Raw genomic sequence first — 23,149 nt, 5'->3', positions numbered from 1 at the left:
CAGCTCCGATTTACACTCTTTGTCTGGGAACTGACACACCGTCACAGAGACATTGGTGACGACGACAAATCTGTCGGCCACGTTGTTGACACCTGACATGGCGACATTGGGAAAGACAAAAAAACATACAGTCTGAGCCAGCCTTTAGGTAGTATACAGGTGCATTTCAAATAAATTAGAGTATCATCAAAAAGTTGATTTATTTCAGTATTTCAATTCAAAAAGTGAAACTTGTATATTGCATAGATTCATCACATACAGCCTGATGTATTTCAACTGTTGATATCTTTTAATTTTGATAATTATGACTTACAACCAACGAAAACCCAAAATCCAGTATCTCAGAAAATGACCGTATTGTGAAAATGTTCAGTATTGGAGACTTGTGGTGTCACACTCTCTCAGTCTGGATCAGTAGGCTACACAATCATGGGGAAGACTGCTGACTTAACAGATATCCAGAAGACGATCACTGACACCCTGCACAAGGAGGGTAAGCCACAAAAGGTCATTGCTAATGAAGCTGGCTGTTCACAGGGTGCTGGATCAGAGCACATTCATGGGAAGTTGAGTGAAAGGAAAAAATGTGGCTAAAAAGGTGCACAAGCAACAGCCTTCAAAGGATTGTAAAACAAAGCTCATTCAAGAATTTTGGGAAGGTTCATAAGGAGTGGACTGCAGCTGGAGTCAGTTCTTTAAGAGCCACCATGCACAGACAGATCCAGGACATGGACAACAACTGTCGTATTCAAGCCACTCTTGAACCAGAGACAGCGTCAGAGGACAAAAAGAACTGGACTGTTGCTCAGTGGTCCAAAGTCCTCTTTTCAGATGAAAGTACATTTTGCATTTCATTTTTAAATCAAGGTCCTAGAGTCTGGAGGACGAGAGGAGAGACACAGAATCCAAGTTGCTTGAAGTCCAGTGTGGAGTTTCCACAGTCAGTTATGATTTGGGCTGCCATGTCATCTGCTGGTGTTGGTCCACTGTGTTTTATCTGGTCTGAGGTCAGCACAGCTGTCTAACAGGAAGTTTTCATGCCTCCCTCTGCTGACAAGCTTTAATGGAGATGCAGATTTCATTTACCAGCAGGACTTGGCACCTGCCCACACCAGTACCAACATCTGGTTTAAGGACAATGGTATTTCAGTGCTTGATTGGCCAGCAAACTGTCCTGACCTTAGCCTCATAGAGAATCTATGGAGGAAGATTGAGACACTAGACCCAACAACCTGAAAGAGCTGAAGGCCGCTATCAGAGCAACCTGGGCTTCATAACACCTCAGCAGACCGATCACCTCCATGCCATGCCACATTGATGTAGTAATAAAAGCAAAAGGAGCCCAGACCAAGCATGAGAGCTGTTCATAGTCAGTAGTAACATTTCTGTCTTAAAAATAATTTTCTATTGGTTTTAAGTGATATCTAGTTTTCTGAGATAGTGAATTTTGGGTTTTCATTGGCTGTAAGCCATAATCATCAAATTTAAAAGACATAAACACTTGAAATATATCCATCTATGTGTTATGAATTTATATAATATGTGAATTATTGTTCTTCTTGTCGCTCTGATTGGCCTGTAGTGAATGAGACAGACAGATCTAAGGTTCTGCGCTTCCCAAACACTTTATTTGGGTGGTTGCCCAGATGGATGTGAGCTATATCTCATGCAATGGAAGTGTGAAACAGCCTATCTGGCATGCCACTTTAATCTATTGTTATTCCATTTGGTCTCTTATGTTATTTTAATTCTACACTGCTCTTCCTGTCTCTTCTATTTTTTTTATTCTGTTTTGTGTTAAATGTAAAATCCTTTAATGCCTCTGAATGAAGACACCTCCTCGTTAATGGGATTTTAAGTGCTAATTTCTCCTGCCTGCTAATTTATTGACCCCTCTACATTTAAAAATCTCTGTTCTCAGTAAAGCGTGACATTTTAAAAGCTGAACATCCAGAAAATGATGTTTGAATTAACATAAAACTCTAGTGATTGTATCTGAAGTGCTCATAAGTATGAGGGCTATACAGAAAAACGGACGAGAAAGAAAAAGTGAGACAGTCATCAGAGGCTTTGAAATCAATTCTGTCTTTGGGCGAAATGAAAAGCAGCTTTTATTCAAACAGCATATAGTGGAAGTATTGACAGAGGAGAAAATACAGCAGATGGTTTTCAAGTCTTACTCTGCAGCAAGCAGCATGATGAAAAAGTTATTTCTAATTCAGAAGTACTTTATACAAATGTCTATAAATTTTAAAGGCAGACTGACTCAGAATGTCTTATTCAGTATGTTAGAAGTTTTAAACTCAAGTTAAGAGCACCATGTGTGACAAACGTTAATCTCTCATTTAAGTGATGATATAGAACTGTACCAAGGGAGGATGTAGAAAATAGAATGCAGGAGGGATTTGAGCGATTAGCAGCCTCTGTGTATTTTGGCAGAATGATAATGGGGAGGCAACTGTTCATGAGAGGACGTGCCTTTGCCAGCAACAAGCAGCTTTTGTATGATTTCTAGTCCGGCTAATCTCATGCAGAAGTCTGTTTGGCATCGTGAACCGTGAGCTGCACGGTGACCAGCACAGAGCTGCAGTGGCTAACGTCCTGCTCGCCCTAAAGGAGCGGAAACTTCAGGTTGGCTGCACATGAAACTGATGCCAAATTCACATATGATGGGGTTAATGAAGGGACAGCTGCCTCCTTTTGTACATTTCCTGTTACATTGTACAGTTATGTTATAATCAGAGGCACTGAGAGCCGTAGTCGTGACTTGGGTTGGATTTTGCATCAATAGATTTGAGCAGGCTTTCAGCACAGTTGGGAATGAGGCTAGCCAACAAAATGTGTGGCTTTTTGACAGAAACATTTTAATTAACAGGGAAAATGCTCCAGTCATCTTCTTGGTTTAACACTAAGTAAATAAAGTATTAATATAATCAGTAAGATGTCCTAGCTGAAGTTCCCTTTGTAAAGCCGTGTGCCTGCTATTCTGGTGTACTAGATGATAATGTAGGAGGAGCTATAGTCCAAAACTCGTTTTTGCTGCCAGTAGAGCCAGGTTTCTGGACGGGGAGATGTTTGAGGTTTCTGTGATCCAAATAGATTCAGCATTATTTGAAATCTGCCGTGGGATTTGTCCAAAAATCTTGAAACAAAAACTACAACTTAGCAAAACAAGCTGGTCAGGGTGTTGGTGGTCCTTCTGCTAGTCAGGAATCTCTCCATTTATGTTGCCATACACAATACATGCTCTGCTACACAGAACCAAACTAGAAAATCAAAATTCTTAAGCTTTTTGGGCCAGCTTTTGAAAAGAAAGGAGCCCACAACTGAGACATCATGACTGTTTAACTTTAGTTCAGTCAGGAGAGGCTTGATACGAGTTTCATATTGATAATTTTACAAGTTTGGAAATGTTTGTGAAATGTCTTGTGCAAATAGACTTCATCATGATGTCTTCATGAACTTGAAGGATTTGTGAGGCCTACAGCAGGATAGGATATCCCCCCTGTGGAGTCTAGACACTGGTGGGGGTGATGGACTGAGTAGGATAAGATGAGGAAGGGAATACTGAGGAGCAGATTTCAGAGGGGCTTATCTCAGACACTGGTGAAATGACTTGGAGGTGGCAATGAAGGGATGTAGGAGGGTGTAGAAAAATAGATTTGTCCTGGATCAATTTAGGCCTTAAAAGATCTTAGGGACATGTTGTGCCTTCAGTTTGTTTAAATTTTCAAGCTATTTTGGCTGTGTTGAATGTCTATAGCTCAAATTCAGCTAAGCTACACAAAAACCGACACATTTGTTCCTCATGACAAAAAATGTCCCATTGAAAACCACTGAATTATTTTAACAGTTCATGGACTACATTATTGTTAGAGAAAAATAGATAAATTAATAAAAAGTAAGAACATATAAGCCTGAACGGTTTGAGGTATTTATCCATGTATACCAGTGTTCATTTTGGCAGCCGTTTTTAGATATAGTGTTTAGACAACAATAGTTTTAGTCACATTTTAGTCCTGTTCACCCTTCATAGTTTTAGCCCAGTTTTAGTCGATAAATAGTCTTTACTTTTAGTCACATCATATTTTCTCTCTTTAAAAAAATTAGCCAAAGTGTAAGAAATAAATAAAACTTCATTTTGTACAACTGGTATCCTATGTGTAGAAATCCAAAATAAACTGATTAAATACTGACAGATTACAGATTTTGGGATGAGGATCATTGATTTTTATTCATAATCATTCTCTCGTTAATGTGCCTAAATTATCAAACTCTTTATTGATAATATTAGTAATGCTAATAGGAATATTGGTGCATTTAGGATGTAAGAATGAGACAATATGTTTTAACTGAAGTCGTACTTTTTATCTATATTATATTACTAATTAAACAAACATTTCTCCTTTAAAGGACTTCATTTATTCAGATTTCTTGACAAAAACTAAAAATCCATTTTCTCCATGCAGCTTTAAACACATCATAATAAGGTTTTAACTTCATCCTCCTTGAATTGTAAGAGGTCTAAAGCTCTTTAAACACATCATAATGTAAAGGTATGTCGAGCCTTTGCCTCACTAATTAGCATTTGTCTCGCCGATTTTAACGCAGATTTCGACTTTGGATTAATATTTTTACCTAACAGGATCTAGTCTAGTCTAGTCTTGTCTCTGTAACAAAAGTAACCTAGCTGTAAGCCTGTCCTCGTCCTGTCTTCCTTGTTGAAAAAAAGGTTGTTAACGAACATTTTTTGCGATAGTTTGTTGTTATAGAAATTAGCACTGATGTACACAAGTCAAATTTTCAATTCATGGTTGTATTGTTTGGTGGAAAGGTTTATTTGTTATTGTGTGTAAAAATAAATTAAAAACAAGATAAGACAAACAAACAAAGCAACAACAGGCTTATTACATCAGAATCTCTTATTATCTATCTTTTAAATGTACTCATTTATTTTTACACACAATAATAAATAAATCTTTCCACCAAACAATACAATCATGAACTGAAAATTTGACTTGTTTTCAGCAGTTCAGGCTAATATGTTCCTATTATTTATTTTTTAACAATTAATAATGAATTATTTCATGAATTCACCAGTAAATTTACAATTTAATCACACATTGTATGGAGCATTTAGGCCTATTGTTATACTGTCAAACACAATGGATGGCTAATATTTTGCCATTGAGGCTTTTATTTTAAAATGTTCACCTTTTCCGTTGGATCACATGGTTTTCTTTTCCTCGAGTCTTCTATTAAAACAAGAAAACTAAAAAACGGAGTTGAAAAAACAAAAATTAGACCCCTTTTTAAAAATTGTGTGATAGAAAAAAAAAAAGGAAAACTGCTTGTTTTTCCATTTTTAATTTTTAGTCAAAAACAAAAAACCAGAATAACAAGAGTTTGTCCCTATTTCTGAGGCTGATTTCAAACAGAAAATGGAACTTTAACCTCTTATGTCTTTTTTCCTTTTTGCATATTCAATTGACAGTTTATGGGCTCTACCTCTCAGATTTTCCTTCTGATGTTAGCTTTTCCAGACGTTTGATCTGTCTCCCGAGTGCTCAGTTCACAGAATTTTCTACAACAACATCATAAAGGAGCTGAACCTGGACACCAGTGAGATGTGATGGAGGTGGCTGGGGTGGAGGACGGTTGTAGCGGTCGCACTGAAACAACAGACTGACTGCAGAGGAGAGGAGAACAGATTTTAAAACATGACAGCAGCAGGATGGTTGGATTTATAGGGGTCATGCCTGATAGGGATTGACTGAGAGCTTAGATGAGTAGATGTCCATACCAGCTGATTACCAGAGCAGGAAGAAGAGCGTGTAAAGAGAGACATGAGTGAGTGATCACTAATAAGACGCTAAGCTTCATGAGGTGCAGTAGTTTGTATTTTTATAGATTTTTTTATGGTTTTACTCAGTGAAACACAAACTATTATGCATCAGCTCAGGAATAAGGCAAAAGCATGAATTTTAGTCAGGCAAGTTAAATTAAAGCTTCATTTTATTCTGGTTGAAAAGGCAGACAAGGGTTAAACCAGGCAGGCAGCTACACCAGACAGACAAATCCACTAAATTGCCAAGCAGCAAATCATAAAACTGTGGGTCAGGCAGAGGGTCAGGTAAGCAGAATGAAGGCTCTGAAGCTGGCTGGTTTCACACCAGAAAATCTGGCAAATGCAACTGGGAGTTTAGCTGGTGTGTAATACTGCTGGCCTAGTCAGGAAATGGTGGTCAGACGATCAGTGACGTTCAGGTGGTGAGATGATGGAACAGGTAAACCGCAGGGCAGAAAATAGTGGTAATGAATGAGAGAGAGAAAAGGAGAGAGCAAGCAAAAAAGCATTTATATGAATGGATGTTAGGAGAAGATGCTTCATAAAGGAGATAGGGGTGTTGCGTTATTTCTGTGTGCACTGCAGTATTGTTTAATATTGCAATGACAACACAGTATAATAGATAAACCATACTATATCTAAGTTTCTTTTGTCTGCAGTGCATTCAGAAAGTATTCAAACCCTGTTCACTTATTCCAGTTTTGTTACCTTGCTACCTGATGCTACACACTTTTAAATTGTGTTTTTCTCATTGATCTACACTCGGTACCCCATTATAAGTGAAAATAGAATTTTAGATTTTTTGCAAATTTACTAAAAAGAAAAAACTGTAATATCACATTGGCATAAGTATTCAGACCCTTTGCAAAAACACTTGAAATTCAGCTCAGGTTCCTTCCATTTCTCAGAATCATTACTGAGATGTTTCTACACCTTGATTGTGGTAAGTTTAACTGATTGGACATGATCTGGAAAGGCACACACCTCTCGAGAGAAGGCCTCACAGCTGACAATGCATATCAGAGCAAAAACCAAGCCATAAGATCAAAGGAACTGCCTGCAGAGCTCAGAAACAGTTTTGTTGACAGGCGCAGATCTGGGGAAGGCTGCAGAAAAAATATTCAGTTGCACTGAAAGTTCCCAAGAACACAGTGGCCTCTGTAATTCTCAAACGGAATAAGTTTTGGCACAACAAGGGCTCTCCTAAGAACCCAATGGTCACTTTGACTGAGCGCCAGAGATCCTGTATGGAGATGGGACAAAGTTCCAGATGGAGAATCCTCTCTGAAACCCTCCACTGATTTGGCCTTTATGGCAGAATGGCTAGATGGAAGCCCTTTCTCAGTGCAAATATCTCAAAGTCTGCTTGGAGCAAAAGGGCATGTGGAGGACTCTCAAACTGTAAGAAACAAGATTCTGTGGTCTGATGAAACCAAGACTGGACTGTTAGGCCTCAATTCAAAAGGTAATCTTTGGAGGAAACAGGTACCACTCATCACCTGCCCAATGCCACCCCAATGGTAAAGCATGGTAGTGGCAGCATCATGCTGTGGGGGTGTTTTTCAGGGGACATGGGTCAGGGTTGAGGGAGCTGAATCAAAGATGAATCCTGAATGAATACTCTATGAAAACCTGTTCCACAGCACTCAGGGCCTCAGACTGGGCTGAAAGTTCACCTTCTAACAAGACAATGACCTTATTTACACAACCAAGGCAACACAGGAGTGGCTACTGGAGAACTTTGTGAATGTCCTAGAGTGGCCCAGTCAGAGAGCCTTAACCTGAACTCTATCAAACACCCCTGGAGAGACCTGGAAATGGCTGTCCACTACAGTCCACATCAACCCGACCGAGCTTGAGAGGATTTGAATAGCAGAAAATCCTCCATTCTGGGTGTGCAAAGCTTGTTGCGCCATATTCAAAAACTAGTTCATAATTGTGTGTTGATACCAAATAACTAACAAGCATAGCTTCATCTGACTGTATTAAATTGTGAAAGCACAGTCAGTATGTTTAATCCCATGTTCAAAGAGTGAAATCAACCCATGCCAAGTGAGAAAGCATTACTTGTTGACTTTATACAAATTTACTTTTTTACATAAATTAGGACATTTACAATGTGTTTATTATTGGTACTCATATCGACATAATGCTGAAATTGCAGTCAATCCCAGAGCCCTGTTTGTGGTTGAGGGCTTTGGCACAGCACTGCCTCTTAACTGCATGTCCAGTAAAAGTGGGCAAAGCTTTATCCATAATCACTTGTATAAATATTGACCAAGATTTACTCGGCCTCATATTTGCTAAAGATTGTGACACTTTAAATTGCCTTTTCATTTGATTTTTACCAGTTACAATCTGCAGTTCAGGGCCAAGGATGTAGAGGTTAGATTCTCGGCCTGATGTGTCCTGCAGCCTGAAGCCGAGTTGGGCTTGGATTTCCTGCTTCTCCCTTAGGCTGATCAGGCTTGAGGGCAGTCAAACACATCTTTTCAGACATGGCAGCTTATGTATATTTTTAGTTTTTGCATATTTTATTCTAGCTACTGAACATCTTCATGGGTAGAAAAACTCATCCTCGTTGCTCTTTTTATCAAGCAATAAAAAGGCCACATCTATAGGTGATTTGAGACCATTTTTTATAGGTGTTTGGCAACAGTAGAAACAGTTTAAGGAATTTGTTACACTGCTTTTCTGCTCTGTGATCTGTTTTTATGTGAAACATTTAAAGAAAACTGAGAACAAGGTGAAATAAATTGAATCTAATCTGTACAAAACCTCTTTGACCTGGAACAACAACAGGAAAGTTTCTCTTATCAGAAATCAGTTTTGTTTGCACCACAAACTGCAGGATGCTGGTGGAAACTTTCCGTGTTTTTGTTTATCCCTGCTCGCTGTGGGCAGATGGACAGGATGGACAAGCTGATCACTGAAATATTTTTTTCCCTTAACTCTTGAAATTTATTCTTTTCTTCAGGAAGACCTGCAGCAGTTGATACTGATGCCTCTCCCAAATGTTGCCATCCTGGGGCAGGACCCCCTAACAGGTACAAGATAACAGCACGATGCTATCAGTGCCATGTCTCTCAGGCAGTGGCGAAAAAGTAATTATACTTTTTATACGAGTCCATATCTCTGCCATCAGTGAAACACATTAAGGTGATAATGATAGTGAGGATGGTGGTGGGGGCGGTGGAGATGATGATGATAATGATGATGATGACAGTTATTTCTGTGTCCTCAGAGGCTGCCGTGGAAGAGCTCAGGCGACTGCTGCTGCTTTTACTCGGATGTGCAGTGCAGGTGAGCGCACTCTCACATGACAGCATGGTCCATAATTACACCGTTGAACCTGTGGACACTCATAGATTGCACATGTAATCCAATATCTGAACTCCCTGTGTTCACTAAGTTCATGGAAAAATGGATTCATCATTATTTCTAACTGCCAGGATTAAGGCAGACCCACGACTGACCGTCTTAATCTTAGTCTGACTTTTCTTTGGCACCACCCTGAGGCCAAATTAGACACATTTTTCCTCAGCAGTGAATCCATTCACCTATTATCTGGTGCTTATCCTGCTTGGGGAGCTGGAGCAAATCCAAGCAATCATCAGGCGAGAGGTGGGGTACACCGTGGACTGACATATAGAGACAAACAGCCACACTTACACCCCAGCAGGGAAGATTATTGTGAAAATCAAAGCGCCTTGTTTTCCAGAGAGATCTTATTTTTACTCATTTTGAAGCTTAACCATTGCAAAATTGTCTGGCTTCCTGCAACTAATGAGGCTTGGATATACTCCCCCTCATCTGATCAAACTAGTCTGGTCTGCTGCTGAAATGACCTGTTTTTTCACTAAAGTTTCATTAAAAAAAAAAAAAAAAAAAAATTACACACACAGGCATCAACATCACTTTGAATTGCAAAGGCTGCCAAATGACTGTGGTATGTTTGCACGCTCAAATAACCAAAGTAAAGAGATATTTAGCAGTTATAGCGGCTTAAACGAATCCTCAGTTTTTAAACAAAGCTATGAGCAAGAAAGTCCAAGAAAATTTCCCATCTCAACATTGATTCTAGTCGATTCATACTACTACTACATGATACTGTTTTTAAGTTCCATTCCTTTTCAACATCATACTTTAATAGTTTAAAGTCATTTTTATTCTCATTAATTTGCACCCAATACCCCATAATGAAAAAGTGAAAGAAATGATTTCTTTTTTTTTCTTTTTTGCAAATTTATTGAAAATAATAATAATAATAATTAAAAAAAAGAAAGACCTGTTGCAACACCACTTGAAAATTAGCGCAGGGTCCTCCCAATCCTCTGGATATTTCTACACCTGTATTGAGGTCTACCTGTTAGGGCTCTGCAGTTAATCGCAAATTAGATTAATTCGCAATATGGCCTGCTGCAATTTACAAATCGCAGAAGTTGTAATATTTCTTTATCTTGAAATGTGTCAAAATACTAGTTTAATAAAATACTTTATTTGCAAGGATTTTATGCACATTATGCAACCATTCAAGTGTTGTTTTTTTATAATGGTTTACAAAAAATGCTCTTCTTTGTTTTTTAGGTGTTTTTTTCTTAATCAAAATGAATAACATAAAAATGATGATACCCTTAAACAAAGCAAATGACATCACATTTGCATTATAAGCAAAAATAGTAAGTTAATTCTAAATAAAACTGATGAAGCCTAGCGTTATGCCACGGAAGTCTTACCTCAGCTGGTAGCCTGCTTTACCTCCCCCACCCCAGCCACCTCCTTTATAGCTTAAAGCTTTTTGCACCCCCATATTTAGATTCACACTACTGTGTATTAATTGCTTTTGGAATAATTTAACTGTTTTCAATGGGCATGGTGTTATTTATGAAAGTATTTATTGCTTGAATTTGTTGAAAAATACATAGAATTGACCTAAGAATAATCGCATATTAAATCCCAATCGCAATATTGGGAAAAAAAAGCACAACTAGATTATTTTTGCAAATTGTTCATCCCTACCACCTGTGGTAAATTAAACTGATTGGATATGATTTGGAAAGGCACACACCACTCTAGAGAAGGCCTCACAGTTGACAATGCATATCAGAGCATAAACCAAGCCATGAGGTCAAAGGAACTGCCTGGAGAGCTCAGAGACGGTATTAATGTAAGGCACAGATTTGGGGAAGGCTACAACAGGACTAGGTTAAACCTAGTATATGGCTGACCTGCCTGTGAAATGCCTGTTGAAATGCCAGACAGATAAGATAACACACACCAGCCAGACTGTTTCAAATATCCATTGAATAGATATATTTCACATTCATCTGGGAAAGCGTTTGGGAAGAGCTGGACTTTTCAAAGAATTCTTCAAAGGGGTTGAAAGAGCGTTCTGTCTTGTCATATTTATGACAGACCAACCAGAGCCACAAGACAAAATGACAAGTGCCCTGCTCTTGAGCTGACAGGTTACCACTGCAGTTGGCTGTTAATGGCGCAGCTCTTCTGGGAATACAATTGATGCCACGGCCGGTCAGGAGACGAGCATAAATGTTTTCTCTGCTTAGAAAAGTTTTTGGTGTGGCTCCTCTTGTTCAAAAAAGAATGTGGTCCAGTACTGATTGAACTGCTGCTTTCTGCCAGCTGCATCTGAGCTAATAGCTACTCTGGCAGCAGCCACTGGATGCACCAGCAAACCCCACCTGTAATGATCACAAACAGATTCTGAAGCAGACTGGGAGAAGAGTGAAAACATCTTTCAGGCCATGAAAAGCTTTCAGTGGGGCTCTCTACGCTTTTCTTAATAAAGACAGATAGTCCAGTTCTGATAAAACTGTGGCTAAGTCTGAGCTAATCACTCATGTAGCAGCCATTGTATACAACCACTCATGCAACAACTAACCCTTTCCCTGTGCACTTACCTACTCCTGCTTCAGCATGAGTTGAGAGTTGTTTTTATTCTTTATTTCAAGCAGACATATGGTCAAGTTCTGGTAGAACTGATGCTATACTAGAGCTATATCCAAGCTGATCACCACACTGGAGGTATCCATAGCAACCTTCTTTGAGTACAACTACACCCTGCCCATAGCTACTGCCTCGTTCTCCTCAATTAACGCTGACTGGTGTGAACAGTGTTTGGTTCATCACAAACATTGCGGATTGGAGTTTTTCAAGATGGAAAGTCTGGAAAATACATCTGCTTTGCAAAGGTTAGGGGCAGGAGTAGCTCCACTTACTCTACTACAGAGCATGGCATTGATTTGATGTTGCTACTGCTCCACTGGTGCCACTCTACGACTCTGAAAGTATAGTCACTCAGTCAGTCGGGCAGTCACATGCAGACTCATGTGTACGGCTGACCCTTTATTCAGCATAATCCAAAATGTTTAAAAGAAATTTGTAGAAAACTGCAGGATAATGTGAATACATCTTTCTGCTCACAAGTAAACTGTATGAATAAAATCCACATGGAAAAATCCAGATCTTTGGCCCTTAGCTTGGTTTTCTTGCCATAAATTTGCCCTTAGGGAAGACTAATTAGGTAACCCTGACCTACTAGTAAGAGCCAGACAGCCTTGATTTAAATGCCCCAAATCAATGAACTAGATTCAACTAGAATAAACATTTTGTCCTCTAACTTTAAGCTGTGAACAAAACACAGTTTAGAGCAATATCACACTTTGAGGGGACCACAACCCAAGGCTGCGACATGCCCTAATGTGGACAAAAATGCGAAGGTCTGTCCGTCAGCCCCTGCTTCTTTAACTGAGGATTGTTCAATGTGAGTAATTGTAAAAAAAAAAAAAAAAAAAATGAAAGAAACTTGTCATTTCAGAGCCATAAAGACGAAAAGATACAGCTCTGGAAAAATTGTATGAAAAAGGAAAATTAAGGGAGATCAACAAATAAAAAGGTTTTCCTTTGGTTATACTTTCTATTAAAAGCCTATGTTTCAGTACAGTGACATTTCTGATCACTGCATGCAGCATTTCTCCCAATGTCCCCTCCTTCTCATATGATTATTTATGTTTTTTATATGGAGAAAATGCAACCTGTTAAGGAAACATAGAAATAACTTTTCAGGCTGTGATAACAAAACCAAAACAATCTCCAGTTCCTTTTAAAACATTAGAACACAAATATTGAGTTCAGAAATAGGGCTGGTCAATTAAACGAAATTTAGATTTAATTGCAATATAGCCTACTGCAGTTTTTAAATCACAGAACCTGCAATATTTGTTTAACCTGCAATGTATGTCAAAATACCATTTTAACACAATTTTTTTGCAGCAAAGATGTTATGTTACACATTTCAGGCACATATTCAAGTTTCAGTTTTCTTAAATAGTTTGCAAAAAATCCTACTTTCCTTAATTTTGCAGTTTTTTTTCTCAATCAAAATGAGAACAGAATTTGTAAATCATTTTGTTTGATTTAGCAATTAAAATCAAATGTGCAATTTGAATAAAAAATATCCCTATTAAATATTTTTCAGAACCTATTTTATATTTTGTTAGGATGATTTATTGATCATTTTTGTGTAAAAATACCAGTCAGATTAACAGAAAATTATCGCATTTTGAATCACAATATTGGAAAGAAATAATTGCAATTAGATTATTTTCCTAAATTGTTCAGTCCTTTTCAAAAACCATCTTTAGCTGGATTAATCCTGAGCATTTGCTACATCTTTCATGCCTATTAGCTGGCTCTCCACCAGTCTTTCACTTTGCTGTTGTCTGAGGTTCTGCCACTCTCAGTGCAAAAAATTTAAGCAGCTTGGCTTTGTTTGATTGCTCTTCAGGTGATCATTAAATCAGTTCCTCACTGAGTTGAATGAGGTATACCTGGATGTGGATTTAAGGAAAATTTGGAGTGAGTTTAGCAGTGCTACATTCAGCCATGTTGATGTGAGAGTGGGATTTGCAGCAAGCCATGAAAATGATTTTTACGCTTTTTTTTTCTTGACAGATTTCTGAAACAAATAATTAATTAGCAGCTTTGATTGCCCGTCACATTTGGCTGATGTGCTCTATGGTAGAGATTTATTTGGAACCAAGCCTCATGCTGTGTTTAATCCGTCTGTGTCTGCAGTGTGAGAGGAAGCAGACGTTCATTCAGCAAATCCAGTCTCTGGACATTGAGACCCAGGCAGCCATCGCCAGCTGTATCCAGCAGGTATGTTTGAATGCAGAACTAATTAAGGGCTACTGACACATAAGAATAGATTCACACACCAACTGTCAGTTTGAGCAGATTTTATCCAGGGGAGACACATCTAAGAGGTGCTATTTATGATTAAGCTAAGAATTTCTTCCCTGTCTGGCCTGTAGGCAGTGGGAGCGAAACTATTAGAGGTTCTACTGGTGCTTCAAGGAAATGTGAAAATTAGCTACTTGTTATTCTGCTGACAGCCTTTGAAGGACCTCTGGGTGCCCCTTCCTGCCATCGTGGGATGGATTTTCACCCTTTCTGTCCACCCCTCCACCTCCACCTCTGTCACATTACCCTCTCTCCTTCATCGCCTTTCTCTGTCACTCTCCGCCTCTTCTCCAATGAAACTTAAATGCCAAATTGCCCTCTTTAGACAACATGTGAATAAACGCCTGTATTATAAAAACAGCATGTTGCATAGCAGCGTGTCTGCTTTACAGTATCAGCATGTTTCCAGCCAGCCTTTTTTTAGGTTCTTAGCCTCATAAATCACAGGTGAGAGGTGGTCTTCCTCCTTGGATGGATGCACGTACACTTCTACTCGAGGCCATTTCAAACCTGTCCACCTGATCATTAGCTTTACATACATTAGTCATGGGATTTTAGACACACTTTTTGTGCAGAGACATCCCAGTAGAATTCATCTTTAGTCAGTACAGGGATACACGTCTGCTTGGTATTCAAACAGCCTTCACACTGCTTGCATAGTTTGCCCGCAGATCTGCCATTTTGTGTCCCAGAGCTACATCGATCTTATCACAGACTTGAGACGCTGTCCTTGCTGCAGGTGACTCAGGATCCACGCATGGTGCTGCCGCTCAGGTGGGAGGAACTAGTGGAGGTTGAGGGTGCAGACTTACAGCTGGTGTTCAGCTCCATGGCCAAACAGATCCAGAACCTGCTGGCACAGAGGGATACACACCTGGAGGTACTCACACTTAATGGGATATGAAATGTAGCTTAAAAGAGCGCTATACATTTGCAGCTTAAAAATTAGAATATCATGAAAAAGTGTACTTGCTCAAGATGTGTAACCTTCTTATATTCTAGATTTACCTCATAGAAAGGGAAATATTTCAAGACTTTTTTTTTTTGTTTTGATCTCAGTGATTACAGCTTACGGGTCACAAAAATTAAAAATCCACTATCTTAAAATATTAGAATATCACAAAACACCAGTCCAATAAAGGATGTACAATACAGAAAGTGGAACCAATCAGTCCGTGGCACTGCTGGGGTGTTATGAAGCCCAGGTTGCTCTGATAGCAGCCTTAAGCTCATCTGTATTGTTGAGTCTGGCATCTTATCTTCCTCTTCACATTTCTCCAGAGATTCTCTGTGAGTTCAGGTCACACCAGTTGGCCGGACAATCAAACACAGTAATACCATGGTCGGTAAACCAGTTTCCAGAAGTTTTTGCTTCACTGTGGTAAGGTGCCAAGTCCTGCTGGAAAAGGAAATCAGTATCTCCATAAAGCTTCTGAGCAGATGGAAGCATGAAGTGCTCTAAATTCTCCTGGTACAGCCGACAGTGTTTACTCTGGACCTGGTAAAACCAGTGGACCAACAGCAGCAGATGACATGGCACCCCAAACCATCACTGACTGTGGAACTGAAAAAAATTGGACCTCAAGCACCTTGGATTCTGTGCCTCTTTGACCTTGATTTCCAAATGAAATGCAAAATTGACTTTCGTCAGAAAACAGGACTTTGGACCACTGAGCAACAGTCCAGTTCTTTTTCTCCACAGCCCAGGTAAGACGCTGGTAACATCTGTGGTTCAGGATTGGATTGATAAACACAACATTTGTAGTCTATTTCCTGGACCCTTCTGTGTGGTGGCTCTTGATCCACTGACTCCAGCCTCAGTCCACTCCCTTGTGAAGCTCCCCTAAGTTCTTGAATCTGCTTCGTTTGACAATCCTCTAAAGGCTGACCTCATCCCTGTTGCTTTTTTTCCCCTTCCAGTTAACTTTCCATGAATATACTTTAATACAGCCTCTAAGAACAGCCTGTGTCCTTCTGTGGCTTCCTCTTTATGGAGGATGACAAAGATTGTCTTCTGGGCAAGAGTCAAGAAGTCTTCCTCATGATTGTGGTTGTGTGTACTGAACCAGCGTGAGGGTGAAGGTTCAGGAAATGTCTGCAAATTGGACTGTTCACAATATTCTGATATTTGTTAGATAGTTGATTTTTGTGAGCTGTAAGCCTTGATCATCAAGATCAAAACAACTATGCCTTGAAATGTTTCACTGTGTATGAGGTCAATCTAGAATATATGGACATCATGGGAAAAAAATGACCTTTTACATAAGCCACTCTTGTGTCTAAGTAATCAATACAAAGCATCAGTTGCTAATCTTGGCATATAGACTTGACTCTGGAGAAAATATTTGCTGGTTTTGCTTTTCCAAATGATGTCAATATCACAAACAATATCACTGTGTCTGTCCCTAGAGGATTTTAAATTCAAGCTCAGTGGTGTGAGACACAGGGATGCGCAATAGTGGATTTTTGCTGATATTTGATGTGCAGATAATTACAAAATCATTGTAGCTGATACCAGTATTGGTACTGATATTTAAACAAAGTTCGGACCTAAAACTTTATTCCTTAAAAAACACAATTTAAGTTTAACCTCTTGAGACTTGAGCTTTTATTTGGTGTCCATTTTTTATCTCTCCAATATTTTTTGGGATCAGACGGACCTGATAAATATAAAACGAAATGTTTTTAACAAAGGGGTTTTTGAAAAAAGGAAGGTTCCCATATGAGGAGAGTAGGTTTATTTTACTGTATAACACAGTGAAGACTCGATCTGACAACAAATATATGGGCTTTTCTCACAAATAAGTGCAAAAAAACTATTCGGTAGAATGTTGCAAAAGCAATAATACTTTTATACTTGAAATCTGTACATTTTTTTCCAAAATCTTTCCAAGCTATATTGAACCATATAACAGTAACCAAGTCCCAATGTTCTCATAAGAGCCCCTTCTGTTCAGCAGTGTCGTAGCTTGTTACTATTGAAAATATTTGCCATATTGCCATATCAAACTAAAAAAATTAGCAAGCCAAAGTTAGAAAGTTTCAGTCATAATATTTAAAGTTTTTTTTTTTTACTTGGACCAGTTTTGTGTCAAGACTGGCTGTAGAACATTTTAGTATTTTCCATGCACTGACAAATATAATGGGTTTTTGTGACCACAAGGTGGCAGACAAAGCATCCCTGAATGGGGTCTAATAGGTCTAAGTTCAGAAAAGCTAAGTTTAATGGTGCAGGAAATCCAAAAATGTAATGTCCTCATATGAGGATGCAGGGTCGTAGGAGGTTAAAGAAGTAGATCCAGCAAATTCATTTTGTCTTCTTATTCTGAACATTTATCTTGTGTTGATTTTTTCAGATAATTAATTGTAGAAGATGTTTTGTTACCTTGACATGTTTCGACTGTCATCAGCTGTGACATGACCTTATATGCCGTTCTTCCAAGGCGTGGCAGCCTGATGGACCTAACAGGTCTATCAGGCTGACCACGCCCCCCGCCGCCCGATGGTCTATGGAGGGGAGAGTCCCAGGTGTGGGAGAGCATAAATGCCCCCTCGTCTTGGTTGACGGTGTTTTCCCCTGCTTCCTGATTGGAATGACTTCCTTAATCTGGGGGTTATGTTTGTTGTTTGCTGATCCAATGATTCTTGCGTTGTCCCAGTCCATCATGTGTTTTTTTCTTTTGCAGTGGTCTGATATTTCTGATTTGAGGTCTGAAAACTCCTGTCTGGACAACAAATTTACCTTTTTGGGTACTAATAAAGAACCTTGAAGCCTGAACCTTGAACAAAGAAACACAAGATAAATATAGGTTAAAAATGTACAAATTAACAAATTTTAGTCCTTGAATCACAATAAGGAAATTCATTGAGTAAATAACAAATTTCCACTCCATCTTAGGAAAATGGAGAAAAACAAAACGTATCTATACACGTCCATCCCTAATGAAGTGGTTTTTAAAGTTTTTGTGTTTTTTATACTTGTTTGTTTTGTTCCATTTAGGGTCCAAACTTTGTCATTTTTCAATGAATAAATTTTAGTTGTAAATTTATAAATTTGTGTTGCACTTTCTCTTGAGGAAGTGCTGGTTGGTCCTAATGTTCAATCAGTGGAGATCCACCACTCTAGACTGTTCCTGCTTGGGGCCTGTAAAGCATGAAATACTGTTTGACATTTCTGCATGAGACCAGTACAATATTTCCTTTACACCAACGTGATAATGAGAAATTCTGTTTACTTTTTCATGACATACTCAACAATCTATTAACCAGAAATAAGGACATGAATGAGTAAGCAGAGTTTGAGCTTCATAAGCTCTTAATTGTGTCATATATTTGATTATTATTTCATTTTTATACTGGTCAGATCTCATATTCACTCTGTAGCTTTTGTTCACCAGTCACATCGAAGCTGACATTAATATGTCTTAATTTGGCAGACTGCAGGATAGATTCAGTGTCTGAAACCACAGGTGTACTGTGGGACTTGTGGCTGACATGAAAAGCTTGTGGTCCATGAAAGTTTATGAAAAATAAATACAAATAAATGAAATATGACACAGGGTGCTCCCCTCGTCTGTCTATGACTCCACTGAATGGATTTTTCCTACATACTTGCTAGAGCAAGGTCATCTTTTCTTTATCTTTTAGTAATGAGACCAAGACTCTGATTTTTGCCTCCACACATGAGCTTAATTTTTGAAAAATCATAACTGCATGAATGACTATTATATTTTAAACCTCGATCTACAACCTTGCTTTAAGTATAGAGCTGCATGGGATATTAGATTTCCTTCAAATAAGTCACACAAAGACAAATTGGATCTGACACTCAGGCTCACCTTGCTTTCCTTTACTGATTTTTTTATCGACACAAAATATGAATCTATTGCTGTGGTGTCACAGAAGATTTCATAGAGAAGAAATTGCAAGCAGATTCGTTATTAGAAAAAAACAGGTTGTTTTAAACCGTAGAGGTGTCCTGACATTAAAATGACAGCTTACCTGCAGTCAAAAACATTATTACTTACATATCCAAACTGTCTCACTGAGGGTGTTTGATTTTTGTCTTTTTTAGTTACTATGATCCATTTTTTATCCGCCACATCTCTCCCTCTTTCTAAATTCTTCTTTCCTCCTGGTCCATCTCACTTCCTCTCCCTCTCAGAGGATAACAGAGCTGTGTCGGGAGCGGGAGGCCCATGCTGACTCAACCATAGGGCCCTTGGGTGGGCGCAGCGAGGAGCCACCCCAAGGTCTGGCACTCCAGCTGGCAGATAGCAAGGCCAAACTCCGACGCCTCAAACAACAACTGTGAGTATTAGTGGGAGTGTGTTTGTGTGCGTGACCAAAACTCAGAGAAACATGAGAAAAATCTGAGAGAAAGGTCAACATGAAAAATGTACAAATTATAATGTCAGATTTTGAAATACATAAAACTGTGTGTTTTTACGCGGTAACTGCTGAGGGACAAATAAGATCTTCTCTGCTCTTACCTGGTTTACACAATGAACTAAATGTAAAGAGAAAAAAAGCTAAAGGTCACTGTTGCTCAGTTCTATTTTCCAGATGAACGGCCTGTTTCTATTTCTAGCAAACAAAATCAGATTTCATTTTATTTCTTAACAGCTATTATAGATATAGCTCTTAATACAGTATGGCATGATACAACAAGACGTGACATAAATCGACCAAAATCTTTACTATACCATGCCATGCCACGCCACACCATACCACACCATACCTCAGGGGTTTTCAAACTTCAGCCCATGACCCCCAAAACAAAGGTGCCAGAGACTGGGGACCCCACTGTACCTAGGGGTGGTTGAAGCATAGCTGAGCACAGCAGTGCACATTCAAGAACAGTCATGTTCAGACTTACATGTTAAGGATTTTTTAAACCTTACTTTGATTAGAGCATAGATCTCACTGAATTACCATGTTTTAAATTTTACATTTAACTAATTCATACATATAGTTCTTAAAAATGGGTAAAATGTACAATTTGAAACCATTCCCCCTGTCAGCGCTCATGACCCCCAGGGGGTCCTAACCCCAGGTTGAGAACCATTGCCATACCATACAATGTGCTGCACTAGGTTGTCATCGACATCTTCATATCTCCATTTACAATATTTTATTTATTTATTTTTTTCAGAAATTAGTGCTTTAGTCAGTCTTTCATCTGTCAGTGGGTTTTACACATTTTTGACCAATAAAGAAGGATTAAAAGGATGCTGATATCAACAATATAATATGATATTATTTGATTTGACAGGGTAAATCGTAAACAAAATCAGTATAATAAGATATGATATGAGACAACACAACACCAGACACCAGGCGATACCAGATGAAACAAGACAAGTTGCCTCATAACTTAACACTATACTATGCTCTTAATCAATCACATGACAGGATACACCAGCATGATTTTATATGATACAACACTATGCAATACAGTATGACTCAATGTAATATGATACAGCACAGCCAGCCATGGAACAATATAAGGTGATGCAAGATGATACTATACGTTATGATGCGGGACAAGAAAATGCAATTCAGTGCCCGACGGGACGATGTGATAAGATTAGTACGATATCATATGATCAGTGTGATACAATATGCGATGAATATGATATGATATAATGTGATATGGGATGGAACGGGACAAGAAGAGGCGATATGAAGCTATACAGTACGACAAAATAGGATAAGATACAGGGTTATACTTTACGACAGTGAAACTCAATGTGGGGCTCTCGAGCCATATGTGGCTCTTTTAATGATTTGTGGCTCTTTAATGTCTTAATTTAAAAAAAAAATTCCCCAGAAAAACCTCAAAATAGGGGAACTTTGACTTCCGAAATTATTTGTTGCAAGTCACATTAATCAGTTTTTTCTCCACACTGATAGTGCACTTCAATGTCAAACTTAATTGTCAACCTTTACTTTTTGTCTGTAGTCTATATTTCCATTGCCCTTATTTGCAATTTTTGCCCCTCCCCCCTTTTTTTTTTTTTTTACTTTTTTTGCCACTATTAATCCATTTTTTGCTGCTTTAAGCCCATTTTTGCCACTTCTTTTTGCCACTGTTGTCCCTTTTTTGCCACTTTTGGCCCATTTAAGCTGCTTTTTGTCACTTTATCCTCCTTTTTTTGCCCATTTTTGCCTATTTCTCCCACCTTTTTGCTGCTGCCAATTTCAGTCACTTTTCACTTATTTTTTTTTTTTCAAGTTCTAGCCACGATCTGACCATTTTTGCCATCTCTAACTATTTCTTTTGTCATTTCTCACCTGTTTTGGCCACTTTCTGCCCTTTTTTGTCACTTTTCACCCAGTTTTTGCCCTCTTATGCCTATTTTGCCCCTTTTCACCCATTTTATAACACTTTTTGCCCTTTAACCTATTTTTGCCACTTTTCACCACTCAGGTTATGGCTTTTGCAAAGGTATTTTTCAACAATTTTGCTCTTTAGTTGAGCAGGGTTGAGTAACACTGCTTTACGATATGAAAGGATGTGATATTATATGGGATAATACAGTATGACAGAATCTAATGTGATACGAAAAGATATGATGTGTGACGGGCGAGACGAGAGGATATAGAGAATACTTCACCATACCTCACAATACTTATGACAATATGACCTGATAGGATACAATATGGTACAATATGGGATGGGATAGGACAAGATGAGACAAGAAGACACTATATGAATCCATTCGGCACCATATGATACTTTAAGATACCATAGGATATGATATGATACGGTATGAAATGCAATGATATGATACAATATGGGATTGGATGGAACTAAACGACATGCTAAGATATGATATGATATAGTACAGGATGACGCAATATAATATGATATGATATGATACAATCCAATACGGTATGTTACGGTACAACACAATACACAACACATGATCTGATGTACAACGCATACACGATAGAATAAGATTGGATAGGAGACACTACACAAAGTGGTGCAAAACCAGCATACTTTATTGTATTGTGGAAATTTTGTCTTTGACTCCAATGCTGATTGCTGTTTGCAGAATGTATAATAAAAAAAAACAGGAACAAAACAGTAATCATCATCTAAACAGAGAAGCACGTACAAATTTAAACCAAAAACAAAATATTGCCCAAAATCTGCATAAAACCACCAAACATAGATAAGAGCCAATGATGGAAAAGATCAAAGATAAGGCTTTTGGCACTATTGCTCCACTCATATAGCCCTGGGAAACATTACTAATGAGCTGGACACTGAGTAAAGTATTGGCTGAAAATGTTGAGATTTAATTTCTCTTGGTCTTGTTTTCAGGGAAGATAAAGGTGATCAGATATTGGATTACACACAGGAGATTCAAACCATGGAGGAGCAGCTGAAGAAACTTCAGAAAGAGGTACAGACAGCCTGAATTTCCACAGCTGTAGACATCCCTGCTTTGAGAGCACAGAAACACTCTGTCACACTTAACACTTAACTAGTTTGGCAGAAGCTGTAAAAGACTGTATAATAGGCCTGAAAACACTGCAGCACAGCCAAAAGCACAAAACACAGGTGGCACTTAACAGCCAATAAGAGATTTCTCTAAGGCTATGTATTTAGCAGATACTAGACTGAACACATCGCTGCCATGTTTTTGTCAACAGGAACATTGCCGAAGTTGACAGTCTAAAAAAAGGTGTGATCAAGGGTTATGTCGGGTCAAAATACTTCCTGGTTGAATAAGCCTTCCCGTATTCATTTACTTGTGTTTTTCCATTGCCATAGAAACAAACAGACAGATACAGTCAAACTTAGCCACTCCAGAACATTCACCATGTTGTCTTTAAACCATTTCCGTGTAGCTTTCTCTGTATGCTTCAGTTCATCGTCTTGCTGGGAAATAAATCTTCTCCCAAGCTGTAGTTCTCTTGCGGACTGAATAAGATCGTCCTCCAGGATTTTCCTATATTTTGCTGCATTCATTTTACCCTCCACCTTTACAAGCCTTTCCAGGGCCAGCTGCCAAGAAGCAT

At 38.6% G+C, this 23,149-nt stretch overlaps 1 protein-coding gene across 2 annotated transcripts in view; it reads left to right on the top strand.

Annotated features, from left to right (window-relative positions):
* The window catches only part of ccdc88b (coiled-coil domain containing 88B), a 93,746-nt gene that overhangs the window by 10,297 nt on the left and 60,300 nt on the right, over positions 1-23,149 (top strand). For both annotated transcript variants that reach the window (XM_041797830.1, XM_041797829.1), the window contains exons 4-9: positions 8,826-8,895; positions 9,093-9,151; positions 13,946-14,029; positions 14,853-14,993; positions 19,278-19,423; positions 22,449-22,530. In XM_041797830.1, coding sequence (XP_041653764.1) covers positions 8,826-8,895; positions 9,093-9,151; positions 13,946-14,029; positions 14,853-14,993; positions 19,278-19,423; positions 22,449-22,530 — 582 coding nt within the window. The remainder of the gene's footprint in view (positions 1-8,825; positions 8,896-9,092; positions 9,152-13,945; positions 14,030-14,852; positions 14,994-19,277; positions 19,424-22,448; positions 22,531-23,149) is intronic.

Source organism: Cheilinus undulatus, linkage group 10 (assembly GCF_018320785.1).
Source record: "Cheilinus undulatus linkage group 10, ASM1832078v1, whole genome shotgun sequence".
Classification (NCBI taxonomy): domain Eukaryota; kingdom Metazoa; phylum Chordata; class Actinopteri; order Labriformes; family Labridae; genus Cheilinus; species Cheilinus undulatus.
This window is presented reverse-complemented; position numbering and strand designations above follow the sequence as displayed.